The 21974-nt window shown below is 42.7% G+C and overlaps 1 protein-coding gene across 1 annotated transcript in view; it reads left to right on the top strand.

Annotated features, from left to right (window-relative positions):
* The window catches only part of TMEFF1 (transmembrane protein with EGF like and two follistatin like domains 1), a 169430-nt gene that overhangs the window by 47853 nt on the left and 99603 nt on the right, over positions 1-21974 (top strand). Inside the window, 3 exon segments of the mRNA XM_034060273.1 lie at positions 728-981; positions 983-1021; positions 1023-1579. Of these exon segments, the coding sequence (XP_033916164.1) occupies positions 728-981; positions 983-1021; positions 1023-1579 (850 nt within the window).

The raw sequence follows: 21974 nt of genomic DNA, 5'->3' as shown, positions 1-21974 counted from the left end.
AAATTGCTCTCTCAGTCACAGTACTATAGGACTTGTCTCTTTGTCACTGCATTTAAAAAGACAATGATCTGACTTTATGTGTCTAATCACTGTGCCTACCCCAAAGCCTGCTGTGGGATTTATGGCCTTATTCTTGACTGCTCAGCTTAACAAACTGCTCAAAGGTCTCTTCACACAAGAGCTATACCTTACAGCAAGCTGGTGACATGCAGCAGCAGAGAGACCAAGCAGATGGGCAGTACAAACAGTTTGTACAGTGGATTAAAAAACTTGTATGAAATGTCAGTGACGACTGAGGCAGGAAAAAGTCTTGTTGAATATAAAGCATTGTCCTGTGGTTTCCCTGTGTGAAAATGGTAACAGTGCTGTCAATTCACACAAAGCTTTCAGCCACACAACAACAGCAACACAAGGTATGATGTGTCTGGCACTCTGTACCCTTGCAGTGCTTCTGACCCTCTGAAACATTCCCATGTCAGAGGCTGGAAAAACCCTTAGACAGTAAAAGCACAGTGTTACAGAAGTCGCTACCTTCACTGTAAACATGTTTATTTACTTGGATCGATACAAATGCTCCCGCCATACGTGCTGTTCAGTAAATATTAAACACAACCGTTACAATTAATCAGCCTCAGAGATGCTCTCTTTGCTTTCTTCCCCATCCCCACTCACGCCGGCTTATTAGTGAATAACAAACCACCTCCCGGGATGACGAACGCCTTGACAGGGGTCCGCCTTCCTCGCCGCCCCTCGGGATCCTCTCGGCTTCCACGCACCCATCAGTACTATCCCCGCACGCCCTTCGGCGGCGGTACCCACCACCGGCCCGGCCCCCCGCTGCGCCCGGGTCCTGCCCCTCCACCTCTCCCAGTGGTGCGGCCGCCGCCGCTCGCCCTGCCCGCCGAGCGAGAAGAAACCCCTCACCTCCCCTCCGGTCCCGGGGGAGGGGGCTGCCATCACGTGTGCTTCCTCCCCCTCCTCTCCCTCCTCCTCCTCCTCCGCGGCGGCGGCAGCAGCAGCGGCCGCCTCGGCTCCGCTCCCTTTGTTGCAGGCGGAGCGGCGGCGCTGCCGGGCGCCGCGCACAAAGGAGCGCGGCTGGGGCGAGGCGGCCCCCGCCGGCGGATAGGAGCGGAGCTCTCCTCCGCTCCGCCGGGCTCAGTAGCCGCGCTGCACCGCACCGCCGGGGCCAGCCCTGCCTGCGGCCGGGCAGCGGTGGAGGAGGAGGCGGCAGTGGCGAGTCTGTGCGGCCGCCGCGGCGGGGATGCTGAAGGTGTGCACCGGAGCGGCGGAGAAAGGACGGTCCCGCCCGGGCGGCGCCGCGGGCTCCGGTTGATGCTGCGGGCCTGCCGCCGCCATCCCGCTGCCGCCGGCGTTGCTCCTCGGCAGCCCCTCGCCATGCTTGGAGAGAGCCCGGCCGCCGCCCGGCCGCTCCTGCGGGCGGGACCCCCCTTGGCGCTGTGCTACACGTCGGCCCTCCTGGTGCTCGCCCTCTCCTCGCTACCCGCCGGCCGCGCCTCCCACGCGCTGCCCGGCTCCGAGTGCCAGGGCGGCAGCAAAGGGAAAGGCATCAACTGCTCAGGTAACGAACGCCCTGCCGGCTCCGCGCACACCCGTGCGGGCAGAACTCGCGTGCACGTGGAGGGCTCAGCACGGCCCCCGGCTCCTCCCGGCACGGAAAACAAAGGAGCGGCCGCGGGTGCGTCGGGCAGGCGCCCCGGCCGGCGGGGGGATGCTCCTCTCCAGGGACAGTGGGGTCGGGGAGAGCCCCCTCTCCACCGGCTCCCCGCCCGAAAGAAAGAGTTCGAAGCCGCCTCTCGGCTTTTGTTCCTCTCTGCCCTCCCCGCCGAGGTGCCGGCAGGTGCGCGCCGGCCGCCCCGGGGGCTGTCCGCAGCCCGCCCTGTCCCCCCGCCGCGCCGGACCGGTGCTGCCGCGGACAGGGAGCGGGGAAGAACCGGCCGGGAAGAAAGCCCCAACCGTGCTCAGCCGGGCTGTTTCTTCGGTGTCACCCTGTCCGTGTGTACAGCCCAGACCCTAGACCCGGGACAGGCTCTCCATCCGTCCTCCTTCAGTCGGTTGCTGTGCAGATCCGCTCTGCATGAGATGCAGGCAGCAAAATACCCTGTAATGTGCACAGGATAAGCTTCTTTTCAGTTTTTTTTCCCTGCTTTAGTTGCATGACAGGAGAATGCCTGCCCATCCTATGCATAAGTGTATGCTGGTATAATACAGTTTCAGTGTGGCTTGATTCGGCATGACAGTAGCACGTTTTCTTGTATCTTGAGTGATATGGTGTTTTCAAAGTAGAACAAAGTAAACACGTACAATACAAAGTTTGCAATTTGTTAGAAAGTTTTGATTTTCTTCTAAACCTAATACCTAGAAAAAGTAATTTATTCTTTTTTTTTTCTCTGAAAAATTGCTGGTTATGCCTCCTACTGCTTTGTAAAATGATGGCTTTATTCCACTGCAAGGATGGCCAGTGAGAGCCGCACAAAGTGCCTTCTCCAAGGTGATGAATGGTTCTACCCTGTCACTCAGCCCCCCACTCCCATTGTCTTCAGTGGGGTTTGGAAGGCAATTTCCTTGCTGGAAGGAACTCTCAGTACGTTCCAGGATAGGGCCCCCAACCTGTGTAACAGCTTTCAAGAAATGAGTGAATGGAATTGCTATCTTCCTCCCAATTACAGTTTTATAATACAGATAATGCTGCTAGAACAGGCTCCCAAATTTGCTGACCAGCAAACTGTGGCAAGATGATTTTGCAATATAATCGATCTAACTGCTATTCACTCTTTGATATGCTCATTTGTTCTTCATTTTACCCAGTTTAGACATACACTGCAGTAGCATGTGATATCACAATGCTACTGTTGTACTGCTGCCTGACTTCTCCATTCTATTTGTCCGAGTATCATGGTTATTTTTAAAGAGAGGTTAAAAGGTTAATGTGTCACTGGCGTTAGTGGCTTACCCATCAGAGACATGTGGGTCATTAGACCACAGCATGTGCATAAATCAGTGAGATTAAATATGAAAGGCTGATGAAATATATGAGGAAGTTTCAAAGGTAATGTGGAGCACACCATTATGTAGAAACCATCACGGAAAGACGGCTTTCTAACCTGGAATTAGAAGATCATATACTATATCGAAGACATTCAGAATGATTCGGTTCTACTAAAAATAAGCAGAAGCAAATATACGTGCTATATAGGCATATATGGCAGGCACTGCTTGGAGACTACAAAAATAAAGAAGGCAAATTTCATTAAAGAATGCAGTAGTCAGATTCAGCTAGGGTTAACTGTTTCATGCAAAACTGCAGTGTCTCAGTTCTGAACATTAATTTTGAAAGGACTAATATCAGCTCATGATATCTGGGACAGATTTTCCCCTCAAATACCTCTGTGTAGCTTCATTAACTTTTACTGGATAAGCTACTCCCTGGAAAAGACGAGTTGCCTGTATTTACATTCAGGGCCAGGTGTTGGCATTAGCACCTTTCTCAGTGGACCGCTACTGCATACACTGCTACTCACACTTAGACTTGAGAGCACTATTATTACTCTTTCTTCAAACGTTTGGGCTCTCTAAAGTAGTACTTGTCATACTCTTTCTCTCCTGTTTGCATTGGGTTGACCTGCTCCCCTGGAACAATTTTACACTTTTTTGGGGCAGTTCCTGATCTTGTAACACTTTCTCATCACTAGGTTATGTAGCTACCTTTGTTTTCTGTTAGATGTTTAGGAAATGCTGTACTCCGCTCCTTTATTCCTTCAGAATATACTGCTTCAGAAAGAGTTTCTGCAGCAAAAGGTCTTTGCAAGGTGGAGGACGCAGGCAGACAACATGAAAATTAAGATAGATAGCTTTTTCAGCCTTGATTCTGCCCTTTCAACCCATGCATAATTTTGTTAAATTATGATATAATTGCATCATCCCTGGCCAAGGGAAGAACATATAATCAAGTGATTAGAACAGGAAACAGAGAATTAAGATTTATCCGGAGTTAATAGATGTTGTGGACTTGTATGTGTTTGTTCATCTATCAGTCCATACTTCTTTGCTAATCTAGGAAAATGAAATAGACCCATTTTACCCAGAATGAGGTAAAAACCAAGTTAGTGTTTTCTTTGTGGAGAGTCTTAGTTTGATGTTTTAGAGATGTTATATTATTCCTAGAGCAATCCGTAATCATCTTCTTTAACATTTCTAATAGTCACTGACTGTCTGTGAGTAGGGTGGTGTGACGCTTGCTTCTCTGCTCAAGCTATAACATTTGTGCCCTTAATAAAGGCTGTGAGCTACTATTAAGCTGCTATTAAGCATCCAGAGAGTAAAGGTAAGTACAAAATATATTTAGTTCACGAGCTCCTAGTCCACTGGTACTCTTTCCAGAGCCACAACTTCATGTGGGTATCCTCAGTTGCAATTTCAGTCTGGTTGAATCTCCAGTGTGCGATATGCTCCGGTCATACCTGTGGCAGCCACAGAGGTTGCAGTCTGATCATAAATGACCAAACACTGAGGATTTTGGTGAGAGGTGCACAGACTTAACAAGTGATTCTACTCGGTACATTGGTTTGGATTTGTATGCCCAGGATTTTAATTAACAGGGATGTGTTTCTGTTGGTAAGCCTTTCAGCTTGCTGCTCCTTCATGTGATAAAATATGCTTGTCTGGGACAATTCCACATACTTCCTATGACTCTCTTAGACCATATGCTGCTCCCAGTTTCTTAAATCCTCTTTAAGTAAAATCTGTGAAGATAAAATAGTTTCAAGATAGCTTATTGAGGATTGAGTGAGGTCAAGGAAAAATTAAGGACACCTTCGCTTTCATGGGATTCCTCTTCTGAGGGGTATGAAAGCTTTTCTTTTGCACAGTCATAACAAGTCTGAAAGAGTTTGTAGATAAAAGTAGATGTAAATTAGCGATTAGGGAGAAGGAACGGGATAGAGGGACAAAGGAAGGTTTTTATCCTGTGCTAGAATGATTCCTTAGGCTGTAAGGAATGGGCTGTTTATTGAGCATGGAAATGCAAGCTGTCAAAAAGCTTGTAAATTTTTAGAGAATAGCAGAGAAAGCTATAGGGAAGCCATCCTTCACCATATATACGTTATCTTAACTTTCAGTATGCTTTAGAGAAATGGTTTCTGCCCTGAAATAACTCAAGGAGTAAATTAGACAAACAGAGAATGTGGAAACAGTAGAAAAAAGAGAGAGGTGAACCAGAGTACATGGTCAGCCAATGGGAGTACAACAAGCACAAGCAAAATTCACATGTTTGGTATTTTAAAATGTGGTAGGATGAGAAGGTAGTGGTAGACATCATCAGTAGGACAAAAGCATCTGAAGGCAGGGCAAGAGCAGGCTGAGGGACAGAGGGATGGGAGTCGAAGGTGTTGATTGGTACATGAGCAGGAATACAGAAGCAGAATGAAAAAATACACACAGCTGGGAGTGGGAGCAACTCACAGAGGATGGACAAGGGTGGCAAAAACTGGCCACATCCTATGCTTTTGTTTTCAAAGCACAACTTTTTCCCTTGTGCAAACAGAGTTTTAGGGGAAGAAGATTGGGAAGGGCACAGGGTGAGTGACACAAGCAAGAAGAGATCCAGTTTAAAGGCTGATAAGGCAGAAATATCGAGGAGCATGTTCATAAGTCTGTGTGATATAACAATAGAAGAGAAAAACTGTATTAATTATTGATCACTGCACACACCCAAAGGGCTACTGTCACTGCTACTGGAGGTGTGTGTGGTACCACAGAAAAATAATACGTCTTTTTGTCTCATCCTTGCTTCTGTCTACATTCCACCATCAGTGAATATGGTCTCATTCAGAATTTGCAAGGCTTTTTCCTCTGCATCTCCTGCTGAGGTTGTTGTTCCCCTACTTCCTTGATGTGCAATGGAGACTGTTCAGTTAGGGACTCTGTTTCCATTACTTTGTTAGGTGCCTTCAAATCTTGCCCTCCAGATTTTGTTGCAGGGATCCTCCAGGCTTAATATCATTAGATGCCAGTGCTAGCAGAAGAGACGTAACACACATATTTCAAGACAAAATTATCTGCTTAAGTCTTCACTGTGTAGCACTTTGATGTAGTGCATGTAATACATTCATACCTGCTGTAATCAAAGACTAGAAATGACGAATTTCTGCAGTTTTTTTGTGACAGCCACCAGTGGTGTGCTCTTGTTTGGTGCTCACAGATTGTGGGGATGGTGGGAAACAGCAGAATCTGAGCTCGTGGAGGCCATGACAAAGCAGCGGAGTACTTTGATTACTTAGCCTTGGCAGGACACCATCATTGCTTGGACGTTGACTTTGCCTTTGCTAACTCTGTTTTCTTGCAAAAGGGTTTGATATCTGAAGAATGGGACATTGAGAATGTTAAAAGCGCTAAAAATCTAAATGAACAAGACTATGGTAGGGTTAGAAACACAACATTTGGGGCACAGGCTCTCAGTGCCTCAGGAACTGGTTTCCTAGGGAGATGATTATTCATTCACCCTTGCAAGGGTTTCTTTCTTAGAGTCATCTAAGGTAGGTCAGCACTGAGCAGAAGGCACGCTTTTAGAAATGCCGTCTGTATTTATTGGCAAATTACAGCTTTAGGGTTCAAACCAGAATGAACTGTCACCGTTTTAAAGGCATGTTACCTATTACATACCAGCTGTTGTAGCTGAAAACTTTGCCTTTTTCTTTAGGATAAGAAGGGGTCTAAAACTACTTGGGTCTTGCTCATCTGCACTTGAGGCAAACATTTGGGTTTATGAGTGAGTTGGCCAAAATGAATTCGATATAAACTCCTCACCCAGCTTTGTGTACTGTCTGAAGCTTTGGTCCAGACCGTCCCCACTGTGACAGGGAAGAGCTAAACATTAACATGCAGCTCCCTCTGCCCTGCCTGTGCCCAGTCCATGCTTCAAACGTGAGCATGGATTTGGGAGGATATAAACCTCAGGCACTGCTGATCTCTGGAGCTCAGCCTTGGTTACTGCCTGGGCTCAGTGGGGACTCGCTGAACCAGAATGAGATATGGCCTCAAGACTGGCTTTCATCTGTGCTTATCAGCTGGAACAGATGTACCCTTTGTGGTTTTTGTGAAGATTAAGTGGGTGAGGGTTTGTTAGGGCTTTTTTTTTTTTTTATATCATTCTAAGTTAAACAAGGCTAAAATAATTTGTGCTAAAGATATGAAGCCACATTGGTGAGAATGTAAAAGCAGGGGATGGCAGAGAGGTAGGTGTTCAGGTAAATAAACCTAACTATTTAAGAAGTGCACATCCTTTTATGTTTGCATAGATAAACTTGATCTGAATTTGTAGACAGGACTAGAATAATTAGTTATTTTATCTAAGATACTATGACTTAGGTTTCCATAAATGAATTATAGCAGTCAAGCCTAATAAATTGTGGTACTTGTTTGTGCCAATCAGACTTCTGAAGTAATGATCTAAACTCAGTAAAGTTACATATCACTTTGAGAAACTATTGTAAGGCACGTCTATAAATCAAGTATAAATAAAAAGAAAAGACAATTATTAAAAAGAGAAATTAAAGCACACACAGTAACATGCACATATTTATTTCCCTTTAGTATAATTACCTAGACATGAAATGCCCTTGCAGTACAGATCCTTATGCTAATTAAAGAGCTAAAAGGTAATTAAAGTAGAACTGAAAGTGTCAGAATTGCAGAAAATCATCTCGTAACAGACATCACTCCATCATTGTCACTTGTGGGATGGTAATGTGGTAGTGTGATGGAGCAATTGAGGTTTGTCTGAAGGAACTGGATTGAATCCAATTTCTTTATCATTGTTTGAGAAGAGGAAAAGAGGAGCTATGTTTGTTGTGGAAAATACTGCCAAGGAAACTTTATTTCTGTACCAAGACTTCTCTTATAATTTACCTTAAAAAGAAAACAAGTCTGACCCTTTTCTTGCTATTGAAGTAAGCATAAGTATTTTGTACTTAAAGCCTGCTGCTTTTCTGCTAAGTTGACAGTAGACTGGATAAAAGGGAGAGTTAATATTTACTTGGACTTGAAAAAAAAAAGAAGCCGTGGTCAAGGTCTTTGAGTAGAGAGTATGAAGACAGAGAATCCCACAGATATTGACAGGAGGCTTGATTTACCCTTTCCTATAAAGAGATTATCACGTTCCAACATTGATCCGTCAACTAAAAGTGCTTGTGACTTTTCCAGCCTGTGGTCAAACTTTGGCGAGTGTCCACAAAGCAGTTCCCAGAATAACAACAGCTGTAACAACTGGGGAAAGAAAAATGCTGATGTTGAATAAGTATCTGTTCTTCTGATTCTAACTACTGATTATCCTCTTTGATAAGTCCAGACAGAAACTGTGGAATGGAAGTGGAGGTGGAAGACGATGTTGGCATTTTTGAGGTGAAAACCTGTCTTTTTCTAAAGCAGTCTGTAATATTCAATAGAGCTGAAGACCAAGAAAGTTTTTTATAAATGATTCTTGAAAAATCATTCTATTCCAAGAATTGCTTTATATAATAAGAAAATTATAATTAAATAGTCTGCTCTAAGCTTAATAGTTCTCTCTAAATGTAGTTTATTCTTAGATCATCTTGAAATTCTAACAACTTAGAAATACAAGAAGAAAAAGAGACAGTGGAGTTGTATTTTGTGGATCTCCCAGGTGTGTAGAGAAGGGCTTGTTTGACTAAATGAGTCCACAGTAAGTTTTATTTTATGAAACCATTTCTTGTCAAAATGGGTTTTATCTGTGTGGTACTTTTCTTCCAGAAAAGAATAAGAAGAAAGAGACAAAATCTGGCTAGAAGTAAGTTCAGCAATCAAAACTGTGATCTGATCAAATTAAAGTTTCCTGGAGAACCTTAAATCTGTCCCTTGTCTTGATGAACAGCTACAATGTATCCTGAATTCTAATTTAGCTCACAGGTGGTTTCAAGGGTATCTGACAGCAGGATTATTTCATCCTGCATCATTAGGTAGGTATCTAGTGGTGCCATTAGTTGTTTAAATATTTGGAATTCCTGGTTATATGTTCTTCTATTTGTTTGTCTGTTTGTTTTTTAAAACAAAAAGTACCAGGTCATCATTTTCACTTAAAGGTTTTTACCAGGGAACTTCTGTCCTCTGTGGAGTGGGGAGCAAGATGCCAGTGAAGGTCTTTGCTAGAAATGTACCTAGAAGACTTCTGTTCTTGCTGATCTGATTGCATCCCCAAACTTGGCTGGATGGGAGCTGGGACACCCCAGACTCTGCATGCATTTGCCTATGCGCAAATGTGCATACGTGCAGGTTTGCTGATGTGAATTTCTCTGTTTGAGAGAGCAATCTAGTGTTACACTGATATTAATGTTCATTTTTTTCAAGTTGCTCTAAAGCTGCCTCTCTGGTCATAGTGCGGTTTGTGAGGAGGTGGTGTTTGACAAGCAAATTGGGATTTATTTTAGAATAATTTGAACTCTCATTATAGCAGACAATTTCTAAGGGCTGAAAAGACAGGACTTCTCTGATAATAGATTATGTGTTGCAGCAACAGTGTTTAAAGGATCTAGTTCAAAATAAAATTAAATCCTGGTAATACCTCCCTTTTTACTGAGTATTATAAAAATAAATTCAGTTGCAATTACAGTCTTGAAACACCCACATTATATAACCGTGTACAAGCTGGCAGGATCCTCATCCACGCTTCAGAAATAGTGTTAATTAAGACCAGCAGGAAAGCATGTGAAAATGAAAGAGAAGAAAATCAGGGACAAGACAGAACTGTCAGTAATTTCTCTGAAGGGAACTGGCTTCTCTTGGTAGGTGCCAGCTCCTCCCATAGCCTGTTTCTACCAGGCTGAGACCTCACTGTGCTCCTGTATATCTTAAATAGGTGCAAAGCTCTCCATGCTTCCTTAAGATGCATAAGAGCATCCTGTGAGGTGCAGCTGAAGAAGAGGACAGGTATGATGTTTGTGACAAACAGACAAAAGAGCGTTCAGGACATGAAACAATTTGTCTCAGCTCTGGTCTGGGGGCTAAAACCTCCTGGAATCCTGCTCTGCCTGGCTGCAAAGCCTCTGTAGGCAGCCCATTCCAGCTGCCTGGCTGGCTAGCAGGCAACAGCCGGTTTCCTTGCAGAAAGGCCCTGAGGCATCTCTGCCTCACACCAATCTCATGGGATCAATGTGGAAGCAGATGGGGTGAATGGGGGTGGCCTGTGCAAACTCCAGTTAATCTACCCTTGATCTCCACAGCGTGCTCAAGATGAACTCAAAATGTTCAGCTTTTGGATCTCCAATTGCTTCACCCCATATCCAGCCCTGATTATTTCCCAGACTGGCACATTTCCACCCAGCTTCAGGAGTTTGACACATTTCAGTGTTCACCTACTGCTGACCTAAAAATCCTGTTTGAAGAGGCGCTTAACCGGTCTCTCTTATTAACTCATGTGAGTGCGCATATGATGATGGGAGGAAAAACACACAGCCCCCAGTGAAATCATGCTGTCACAGCTACTTGCATACGACTGTAGAAAAGCTTCTATAAACACACATATTTCAGCAATGAGAAAGTGCTCTGTTGATTAAATCTGAAGCATAAAGAGGAGTTTGTTGTACCTTGCAAGAGTTTTACTTGCTCCCCTATTCAGAGACTGTTTCACACGCAGTTTCACATTTGAAGAATGAAGTATTCTTCACATATGAAGAATGAGTGACAAGGTGTCATTTGCAGAAGTTGCTTTATTTCCTTTAATATTTTAAACCAAGCAAGTATCTTAAGAAAAGCAGCATAAAAGCTTGAGATAAAGGCTAGGTAAAGGTGTCAGTATATATGCAGAAAATGCCCCAAATAGTCTGGGGATTCAAAACGAGGGAATGCTTTTGAAATTGGAAGTTGTAATCCTTAAGGGTGTCCATAAAACACAAGACCAAGACATAAAGTCTTCAGCTGGTTGAGAGAGACAGCTCAAACAGCATATTTAACAGGTATTTCCTCTGCCTCTTCCAGAAGTTTACCTAAACAGTTCTGTGAGGCAGAGTTCCTTTTCCATGTCTTGGCATTTCCATAGAAAGTTAGATAAAAAACTGTGGCTGGGTAGCAGTGTGTCGCTTTAAAACTCGGGGAAGCGCTGCTCTAATTAAATGTTTACATTTTGCTAATTAGTATTGACTCTGACTGTGTGCTGCCTTTATCTGATCCCTCTGGGAGAGGCAGAGGTCAGTGTGTTGTGCCAAATGGGGAGCAGAGGAGAACAGCAGAGAATCCTTAGGCTAAAGGAAGAGAGCCCCCTCCGCAAGCGATACTGCCATGTGCAGTGGTGAGCAGATGAACTGTTACTCTCCTAAAGCACCATCTCCCTCCAGCAGCTTTTCCTTGATTTCATCCTCCACCTCTACAGAAGTTTACCTAGACAGTTCTGTGAGGCAGAGCTCCTTTCCCCTGCCTTGATTGGAAGTATAACTTTATGGAAGTATCATTTCAAGGTTATAAAACTGAAAATAAAATAGGCAAGCTCCCGCTGAGGTTATAGAAATTCCTTTCTCTTCTAAAGCGTGGGTTGGGAAGGCAATGTATTTCGTTGTGTTTCTTCTCTGTTTAACTGCAAAGGATGTCCTTTGCTTGTGTGGATGTTTACACCTACAAATAATGTCTTTGTGAAAATAGTTATGTGTGTTTGAAATGTGCAAAATTGGTTCTGAGCTTTAAGAAATACTCTTTTTCACATCAGAAACTAGTGTCTATGGTAGGGATGGAACAGAAAAGTTGGCTAGGAAACACAAAGAACAGCTGCCTATTTCTTTAAAGTGAGAAGAGGTTTATCATTATCTCAATGCTCTTTGTGAAAACCTCTGTCTGTAATATAAGGGAGTTATCCAGGTGAGAGAACACAACCTCCACATTTGCAAATGATATTCATGCTGTTGGCTGAGTAAACAAAGAGGATCACTGGAACCAGACTCCGAATTTGAGTGTTTTGGGTGATTTATCTACCAGATGGTAAATGCAGCCCAATGTAAAAAATTAGTCTGGGAGCAGGGAATCAATCATCCAGCACACTGATCAGCAAAGGGATTTGGGTGTTACAGCAGAAAATTAATGAGCTGGCAATCCACTGCAGAGCAGCATTAAAACAAAAAGATACTACACTGTAATAAAAGTCTTCACCCAGAAGACAAAAGAGATGAACACACTGCTTTATTAGACAATTGATAAACCTAATCTAAAGCAGTGTATTAGATAGCAAAACCATAATATTATTCAAACATAATGATTAAAAAGTTCCATATTAAAATCTGGAAATCAGAGTTAATTTAGAAAGTGAAGTTTTTCACTGCTTTCACATTTGTTTCCCTAATACATAGGCTCTTCTGTCATAGGAATTCTATATTATAGTAATAGATATTTCTTTGCTATTTAAAGTCACAGTACAGTGCATTCAGAATTACCTGATGAAAGATTGTAAGATACTGATGGTAGCTTTATGTCACAATTATATCTTTCTATAAAGATCTCAAAAATGTGTCCCTAGCCCCTTTCATTTACTCAGGCTACAAGAGCACAGAAGGCTACAGAATAGCTTCATCACCAAAAGTGCTTCGTGACTTTTCTCTGATTTTTCATAGGAAGTCATTGAGTCTCCATTTAGAAGAGACTAAGAAAAGGTTGCTCCTGTGCTCAGTTTCCACTTTTTAAGGCTTTTTTTTTCCTTGGGTTTTGTTTGTTTGCTTTTGGGTTTTTTTATATTATTCTAAGGTTAGGTGTAGGTTGAGCTCTTTGGGTAATGACACTATGTACAGGTTCCTTCTGCAGGGAGGAAGGGCAGCAGCAGGGTCTGGCCATGCTGGCGTGGGGCCACTTGACACAGTTGGAAAATCTGTGGGTCCCATTTCAAGCCTGAGGCATCAAAGTTACTCCTATGACTGCAAACAGCTGAAAGAAGTAGGTCGGAATATACCTGTTTTCCACTGTGGAAAGCTACCTGAAGCTGTTCTTGTGTGTCCTCTGTGGGTAACCACTTTCATTTCTGAAAACAGCCAAGGAAATAGGAAACTTTAATGCCATACTGTCCTCTGATGTTGCCTTTTCTTGTTTGGTTTGTTTTTTTCTCAGGGGTGGGGATTTTAGGCCAGTGCACAACTAGGAAAGCACATACCAAAAATCTCCAACGTCCCTGTACACCATGCAAATGTAATCCCCTAATTGTCTTTCCCTTAGTATTTCCTGTTTGGGTGTTTTGTGGGGGTTTTTTGGTTGGCTGGCTGGTTTGGGGGTGTGTGTGTGTTGGCTGCTTTTGTTTGTTTTTCTGTTTTAAATGACTCCTGGATCAAGATTTCTACAAACATAAGGGAAAGGAGCTGATGATCTGACTACTTAATAGAAGAGTGAAGCCCACTACCTAAGGAGTTTTTCCAGAAGCACTAAACACTGCTTAAAATCAAGAGCTCTTAGATCATGGTCCCTGTGAAAAACAGATTTCTCTATGTACAGAGCAAGCAGTAAGAACGTGCAAATATGAGTCTTATACAACTGTACAGATTAGGGGTGTAGGAGCAGTGATTTTTCCATTGAGTTGCAGGAACTGCAGCCAAGCCCATACCAAGGTAATGGACTCCATTGCCTATGTTTCTCTGAGCTGCAAAGATGTGTTTGCCTTAAAATGTAAAAGTAGTTTCTGATAATGTGCTAGATTATACTCAGGTTAAGTATAATTAGGTTAAGGCTAACCAAGTTCAGCCTGGGTGTAAATAGGAACTGTATCTCAGTTAGCGTGCATCTCAGGGCTGAAATTGGCCTTTTATTTCATTTCAGTTGTATGGCTGTGAGAAAAACAGCAGAATGTAGTCATGTGCATATTTACATGTAGGGTTTGGGTTTCTTTTTCTCCTGCTATATACATTTTGGATGTGCACAACACCATTAAAGATGTGTAAAGACTGCGGCCTGAGGGTGCTGGTGGCCCTGCATTCAAACAGAAATTGCTGATTAAATTCAGGTTGGCAGTGATGCAGTGTCTATCAGTACCACAGCAGCGAGATGATTCAGATCAGGGCTGATAACTTGCCTGTGATGCTGGTCTTGTGCCCCTCCTCACCCTGTCCCCCTATCTGAACTCACTGTACCTTTGAGAGGAAGGGGCTCTACTCCTTGCTCACTTGGCCAGCTGTGGGAGGACACCTGGCAAAGTCAAGATGTCCTTTACAGCCTGTAGGCAAGGGCAGAATGAGAGCCAGCAAGTCAAAGTTCCTTGATTCTCTGCTGTACAGCAGGTAATAGAAGCTAATTTATGGCAATTAGGAAGTCTCCCTCAAGAGCTGTAAGCTGACACTGGGTGCATTTTGGCAGTGTCCACTGGCTGAGCTCCTCGGCCCCGGGAACCACAGGGAAGACAACTCGTGAGCCGGCTAATCCGCTGTTACATTTGCCGAGGGAATCCCCAGCAGGGAACCGTGAATAATTTCCACCTGCTTCATACTGCATGAGTGGCACAACGGGAACAGAGGGAGATGGATGAATACATTGAAGGAGAGGCGGCCTCCTGTCCATCCTCTAAATAAGGCTTGTTTCTTAGCCTGAAATGCTGGGCATCCCGGCTTTATCCAGCTTGCCGGTGTGGTGGGCTGCGGAGCTCCGAGTGGGCTGGAGTTCATCAGTTCTCTGCAAACCTGGCAGCTCTATCAGCCCTGCAACAGCCATTGCTGTGTGAGACGATGAGGCAGGAGGGCGTGCCTTGCTGTATGGATATCATAGTGTAGCCTGACTTTAAGCTCCCAGCCCCTGAAAATCCTTTCAAGGATGGCAAAGGGGGTGAACAGGAGCTTTGGGAATTGTGTTTCTCCTTGTGTTTCTGTCAGGATAAACAAGCAGGCAGAGAGGAATTATGAGCTATAGATTTGGCTGACAAGAAGTCACACGGGAGAAAAACGTATTTCAGTAAGCTGAGTGGCTCCTCGGTGGTGATTTGTGTTTTAGAAGCACAATATAGTTAAAGTATGAAAGGAGTGGAGCTGGTGGCTCAGGTCCATCCTGGTTTTTGTAACTCACTGGAATTACCGGAATTCATTAAGAAACCTGAATGATCAACCAGGGGCTTGCTTGCTTGTTTTCTCCCTGTGTCTTTTATGTGGATGGGTTTTTTTGGTTCCTTTTCCAGGGTTTTCAGACAGTTTAATTATGCTTTTCAAAACTACCCCTAAATAGCATAGTGTATGGGTGCTTGGAGGAGAAAGTTTATGCAAACCTAATTATACTTCAGCACCATTCATACTGCTTATGCTTCAGGCATATTACCCAAGAGTTTATTTATTTCCTTTCTCTGTATATAAAATAGGAATCTAATGCTATTTTTACAAAGTTATATGTAACATAAGAATGCACTGCAATGATTTTTTAATTTATAGATGTGTTAGAGGATTTTAATGAGGCTGAACTGCAAGAGGGGACTGAGGTTTCTGTATTAATTTGGAAACTACCAGATTTAACTGTTACATTTTAATCTCTTGCATGGAAAATACTCTCTTGTTGGAATTAACTTCTATATAATATTCTGAAAATAAAAAGGTACTTTGTCTTTCTTTTTAAATCAGTAACTACTCAAGATATTTCTATAAATTCTTGATTTTGATATGGATTGGCAGGGTCTCTGGGAACACAGAGGTATGGTTCCCCCTAATTAAGTTTTGAAGTGTATCCTTATTGTTTCCTTGGAAAGGTCTGTAGCTGTAGAACATTCAGTGCTGGCACTGAATCTTGCAGACCACAAATATGCCTTCAACTTTTATTTATTTATTTATTTATTTATTTCTGCTGGGTAACACCTTTTTAAGTAAGTCAATGTTTCATTCCCTGTATCTAGTTAATTTCAGTAACTTAGAAACACGTATTTCTTTCTGTGCTTTTAAGTAGAAAGGTAATATTCCCACAAAAGAGCTTGTCGTACACACTAACAGTCTGTCATCCACATGGCTGGAAGAGATCTCCCATGGCATCAAGCCTCCTTGGTCACTATTTCTGCATTCAAGCCTACTCCTCAGCATCACCCATTTTGTTTCTCATTGCACTCACTACATACTGTTTGCTTAACCATGTCTTACCAATGGAATTTAAAAAGCTTAATATGCAGGTTTAGAATTTTGTTTGAAAAGCTTGACATACAGCTTATATATATATATATATATATATATACCTATATATATAATAGAATTAAGGTACTAGAAATTATGGACATTCTTGTAAATATTCTTACGATAATCTTGCTCTTATAACTTCTCTGCTTAGAAATTTCCCACCTCAGGAAGATAACCTGTAACTTTTTTGGATGTGTTTTGAAAGATCTCTGAAACTTACACATGGACACACCTAGCCTGAAAATGGCTTTATATCTTTTTGGTGTTAGTTAGAGTTGAAGTTCGGGTGAAAACTTGGACGTTAGGAAAATAGTGAATTAGAGGACTTATATTTTTAAAATAGAACTTGATATATTCAATGAACAGCTTCCACTGCTGTGAATTATTGCATCCTGCTTGAATTGCTTTGAGAAATAAAGCATTCAGACAATGAGAAATGCCCAATTAGTGAATATGACTGGAAAATCTGATTTGAGCAACTTGTCTAGCATTGCAGAAGAACATAAAAAGATTACATTTTCTTGAATAACATTAATTCAGGAGTCTTCTTGTTTCTGAGTATTTGCTCTTTTATTCTTTTATTATGTCTTTGCTTTTCCTTCAAGGAAAAAAATAAAAAACACCCTCCCCCCCAAAACAACCCTACCCACTAACATCTAGGGAAAATACAGATTCATAGGGTGGACTGTGGCTGTGAGGAAGGTTAAAACCATTATATCCTGTCACTTGAATTAGCAGTGTAATGGGTACCAATGAAAGTAGTTGCTGTGAACTAGCCTCCTGAAAAAGGGACACAGAATGTTTATATATTCTTACTGAAAAGCAATGACCTAGCAACCCTGGAGTGTCTGTCCACGCCTGGGATCCTGTGGTTTCCAGTGGATGTTTTTCCACCATCCTTGCCTCTTCCACTCTGTGGTCCCTCTCCTCCAGCTTTCTTTATGGTCCTCTTTCTACCTCTGGTGTACCTGCCAGCTCTCCTTCCTTCATAGTTCTCAGCTTTGTACTCAAACTGTTTTCTGCTGTTGGGCAAGGAGACCGTTGAGACCATACAAATATGACATATATGACAAATATACAAGTTTGCCAGCACTGATTCGGAAGCCACAGCTTACCTGGGACATCACAGAGAAGGAGCGCATTGAACAGGAAGCCTGTAACCAGTTTTGCTGGTGGCATGTAATAGGTAAACCTCTTCTAGCAGCTTAACATTTCAGGTGGATTGGATGTATTTTCACATAGTAGAATACAATGGTTTGAGCTTTGGAAATCATATCTCCTTCACTGCACCTTGTATCTCAGCTTGTGCATGAATAATGTGGAAAAGCTGAAACACCTTAATGGTAAAAGGTACAATTTTGTTACTAAAAAAAAAAAGACAAACCATTGTATGTGCCCCAACCTCATTATTAAAAACTACACAGCTGGAAATTTTCTGTGAAAACAGTAAGCCTGGGTGCTATAAATAACTTAAAATGTGATCTTATGATGGAAAAGATTATACTGTTAACTAAAAATACAGTTCTCAGCTCTGTGTATTATTCCAAGTTTGGAATTAGCAAGTTTTATTAAAATCAAAGAACTCTGCCTTAACTTGAAAATATGTTCAGAAGTTAGAAAATACCAGCATTCTGGACTATCTGACTCACTATCTCAGATAAGTCAAATACCCTGTTTGATGCGGATGTTTCTGAGGTTCCCTCACAACTTAGCCTGCAGAAACTGTGTACAGCTTTTTCTTCTAGGCTGAGTAAGCCTGCCTATTTCTTGTTATGGAAATAAAACCAGTACAAATGCAACAAGTATTTGTGCTATTTATCTCATAGAAAAACAAGCTGAACAATATTGTTAGATAACACTGGAAAAAAAATTGCAGAGCAGGAAGGAAGAGTTACAGGGTTTGGTTTTTTGGAGGGTGTTGATTTTGGTTTTGATTTATAAATGCGACAGAAATCCCAATTTAAAAGTAAGGTTTTACAAGCCTAGGTATTGAGTTGACCTTGCCCAGTGTTTCAGCCTGCTGCTCCTGGCTGTGTATACCACCACAGACCTTGTCCTACCTCATCTTTCAGTGCACCCTGCTCTCAACTGGGTCACCTCACTAAAAGGTAGCAGAACATTAATGCAGCAAAAAGTGACTGTTTTCTTTTCTTACTGTTACTGCTGGCTTAGTGACTGTTTTGACAAGTACCAGGCATGACAGGGCCATGAGGTGGAGAGCAGGGAGAGATAACGAGTAGATGTGCGGCCCCATCCCCATCAGCACCAGTGAGCTGCCTGCAAAACCATACACTTGCTGCAGGAACTCCTGCCAACTCTTTACTGCCCAGCCAATGGAGTGCTGTAGCCAAATAGGAAGGTAAGGTCTTTAGGAAAAAGTTTGTACCTCTTTGCTTGGCTAGTGAGGCCATACATATATTTGGCTTATAGGATGAATTTTTCCCTGTATTTCTCTGTGAAAACGTATCACATATGCAGACTAGTACTTCTTCCTGGCCTGGACAGACTCGCTACAGTGATAGATCTTGTGCCATAGATTTTTATCACAATGCTGGAATTACAAATTTCAGTATTTGTCTTTCTGCATAATGGGCAGAAATCTGATGGAGTAAAGACATGGTCTTCCTGAAAATGGGCAGTAGTGTGTGTGGGTGCATAATCAGATTGCCAGGGAAATTTTCTGCATATTTCCAGTGCAGCTGAAGTCTGTCAGACAGAAAAGGTTTGTTCCCTTTTGCAGAGTCTTACTTAGGCAGTACAGAAGCACTGTGTATGATTCATTTTCTTGTTTAATCTGCCTCGTTCTTCATGTTACACTCCACTAAATATATTTACTTTTATTTCTGCCATTCCACATGACAGAATTTATCTGCAAGAAAGAATTTTAACTGCAAGAAAGGTTTTATAGACAGAGTGAAGCAGCAAAGCATGAGGCAGGAATCTAATGCAAGATATCAAACACTGTCTTTCCCAAAATCTAGGAACAATTAAACTTCTTATTTTACTAAAAAACTTGAAACCGGTAAAGTAATATGGTAGCATAATAGGAAGCGGCTTTTAATGAGTTGATGCAGTTATTGCAAGTTAAAAGGAGCTGCATGTTTGCCTAACAAAATACTGGGAATACATTATCATTAAATGTTGGTGATAATGCAGTCACAACAATGGCAATATACACAAACCTCTCAAGCTATTACATTTACTGTATCTTCTAGGAGGAGCAAAAACAAGCAAAGAAAGCAAGACACAGCTGTAGGGAAAAAAACCCCACAGGGTTAGACCAAGAAAGTACGGGAGTTAACAAAAAAAACCAACCAAGGTTTCCTTGAATGGCAAAACTAAAACAACCCCAAACAAAACAAAAATTAACATTCTAGCTCAGAGGAATCCTCTTTTTCACAGTTAGCATCTCTGGAAACATGCTTGGTGGGAAATTTTAATCACCTAATCAAACAAGTAATAGAAACATTAATGATTTCTAACCTGCTGAAACTTGGCGTCTCTTGGGGTCTGCTTCATCATCTGAATGTACAAGATCCGCATCTGCCAGCTTGGCTCATGAGCACAAAACTCAAGGAAAAAGAGACTATTTCTGAGAGAGCTGTGTTGTCACCTTTTCAGTTTAGCAAGACAGTAGATTTGGAACATCGCATAAAATATACAGGTTTTATTCCCTTGTGCTTATGGAAGCAGCCTTCCCAGGCACTGGACAGAAGGGAAGCTGAGGACATGGCAGGTACTATCTTTCTACCCCTGCTCCTCCCTGCAATCTGATGTCACCTGTACATTTGCCCTTGGTGTCACAGCACAGGCCATGGATTAAGATATCTAAGAGTACCAGTCCGTGGTGTACCTGAGTTGTTACTGGCTACCAGTGGCATGTCAAGCTATTGACTACTACCTTTTGAGCCTGGCAGTCCAGCCAATTTGCACCTGATCTGTCTGCCCCACCTGGTTTTCATCAGCTTAAAAAGGATAGTTCTGTGGGAGATAGTATCAGAAGTCTGAATATATTTTACCTCTGCTGCTTTTCCTTCAGATTTTTCTTCCATGGAAGAGAGTCAGTGGAGTCAAGCATGACTTGCTCTTAAATGCATGCTGACTACTCCTGCTAGTCTTCTTCTGCTTGCCTTCGTAGCTGAATTACAAGAGGACATTCTTCAGGAACTTCCCAGGGGCAGAGGCGAGGCTGACCCATTGATTATTCCCTGGGTCGCTTTCCTTGCTTGTCCTTCAATAAGATGGGAATAATGTTAGCTTTTTCCTTATCATCAGGGACCTTCTCCTATGACCATGATTTTTCCCAGGTAATTGGCAACAGCTTCACAGGTGATTGACAACAGCTTCACAGTCACATCAGTTACCTCTGTCAGATCCTTGAGTGAAACATGGCCTGATGGATCTGAACATATCTAGTTTCTCTAAGTAGTCTCTAGCCTATTGCTGCTTTGCTGTTTGGCTGGCCCTCTCTTTTCCAAGCAGGGTTGATACTTGCTGGTACCTGGGACTAGGTTTTATCTCCAAAGGCTTGTAAGAAAGGCCACTATGTGCTTCAGCCGCTTTGGTGGCTGTTGCTTGTCTCTTCTCCATCCATCATCAGACTTGATTTTTCCTGACCTTCCTCTTATAAATATCATTCTGGGAGAATTGTTTGTTTTTAACCTTAATGTCCCTTGCTAGCTCAGCCTGTTTCTGTGCCAGAGTGCTCAGGCAATGCTGTTATTCTCCTCCTGTCTCACCTATCTTTATTTGCTCTTGCGTGCTCCTTTTTTGTGTTTTCAGCTCATTAAGGCTCTTCTCAACCAAGCAGGCGCTCTGCCAGACAGGTGAAGTCAAGGCAGGGAATAGTCAGAGCCACATAAAGGTGCACTTGTGAAAAATATGACTTTTCTAAAGGAGACAGGTTTAGGCTGAAGAGGGCCAAGACTTTAAAATTAGATGTAGTGGTGTTCTTGTTTGTCCAGGAGGAGGACATTGACTGCAAGGAGATCAGGGTGAGTGAAATGCAGGACTGTTCATCCTGCTTTGTGGCCATTTTTTCATTTCATGCTAAACTTCATATTACTGCAGCCTCATTGCTACCAAGACAGTTGTACATAATCCACTGTGTGGAGTCAAAAGTGGACAGGGCAGCAGCAGGAAAGTAAGGAGAGCAGAGCTTTCTGAGGAAACGGAAATGTTGTGTCTGACTATGTAGGAAGAGTCCACTGAAGGTGAGTGCGTTGGAAAGGGTAATTGGCTGGATGTCAGAAAAGGTGTGGCAGGATGGCAGGTGAGGAAAGTTATTCCTCAGAGAAGAAGGATTTGAAGATTAAAAGATCAGGAGGAAGAGTTCATTATTAACTCTGGGTTAAGTGGCTGAGACAGGCTAAAACAAGCAAGAAAGGAAAATCTTTAGTCAGAAGTGAATGAAGATTAGAATTTCTTGAGTTCAAGGTAGAAGTTGAAGAAACAGGAAGAGTCAAATATAAGAACAGAAGGAATAGTTAAAAAGGGAATTAGGAGTCATCAGCTTGGAAAGAAAGTCCTGCTGGCTTCAGAAAAGGAGAGAGCAAGGGGTGAGAACAGGAACCCTTCCTAGCTACTGGGGAGCAGAACTGGATCATTGTGAGAGAAGAGGCTATAGGTGGCTGTGAGGCAGGATGAAGTGAGGAGGGCACGGCAGTGAGCATGGGCAGCAACCGGGGTCTTGGAAAAGCAACTGGGAAAAGGTATCAGTAGACAAAGAGAATAAGGGATGGTATTGCATCTAGGTGAGGCATTGGCCGAGTGTGAGAAAAAGTGTACTCACAGGAAAGAGAAATATACTGAAGATTTCTGGAAAAAAAATCCCAAAACCCTCCTACATCAGGA

The sequence above is a fragment of the Melopsittacus undulatus genome, chromosome 1 (assembly GCF_012275295.1).
Source record: "Melopsittacus undulatus isolate bMelUnd1 chromosome 1, bMelUnd1.mat.Z, whole genome shotgun sequence".
Classification (NCBI taxonomy): domain Eukaryota; kingdom Metazoa; phylum Chordata; class Aves; order Psittaciformes; family Psittaculidae; genus Melopsittacus; species Melopsittacus undulatus.
The sequence above is the reverse complement of the archived record's forward strand: the minus strand, read 5'-3'. Positions and strand labels throughout refer to the sequence as shown.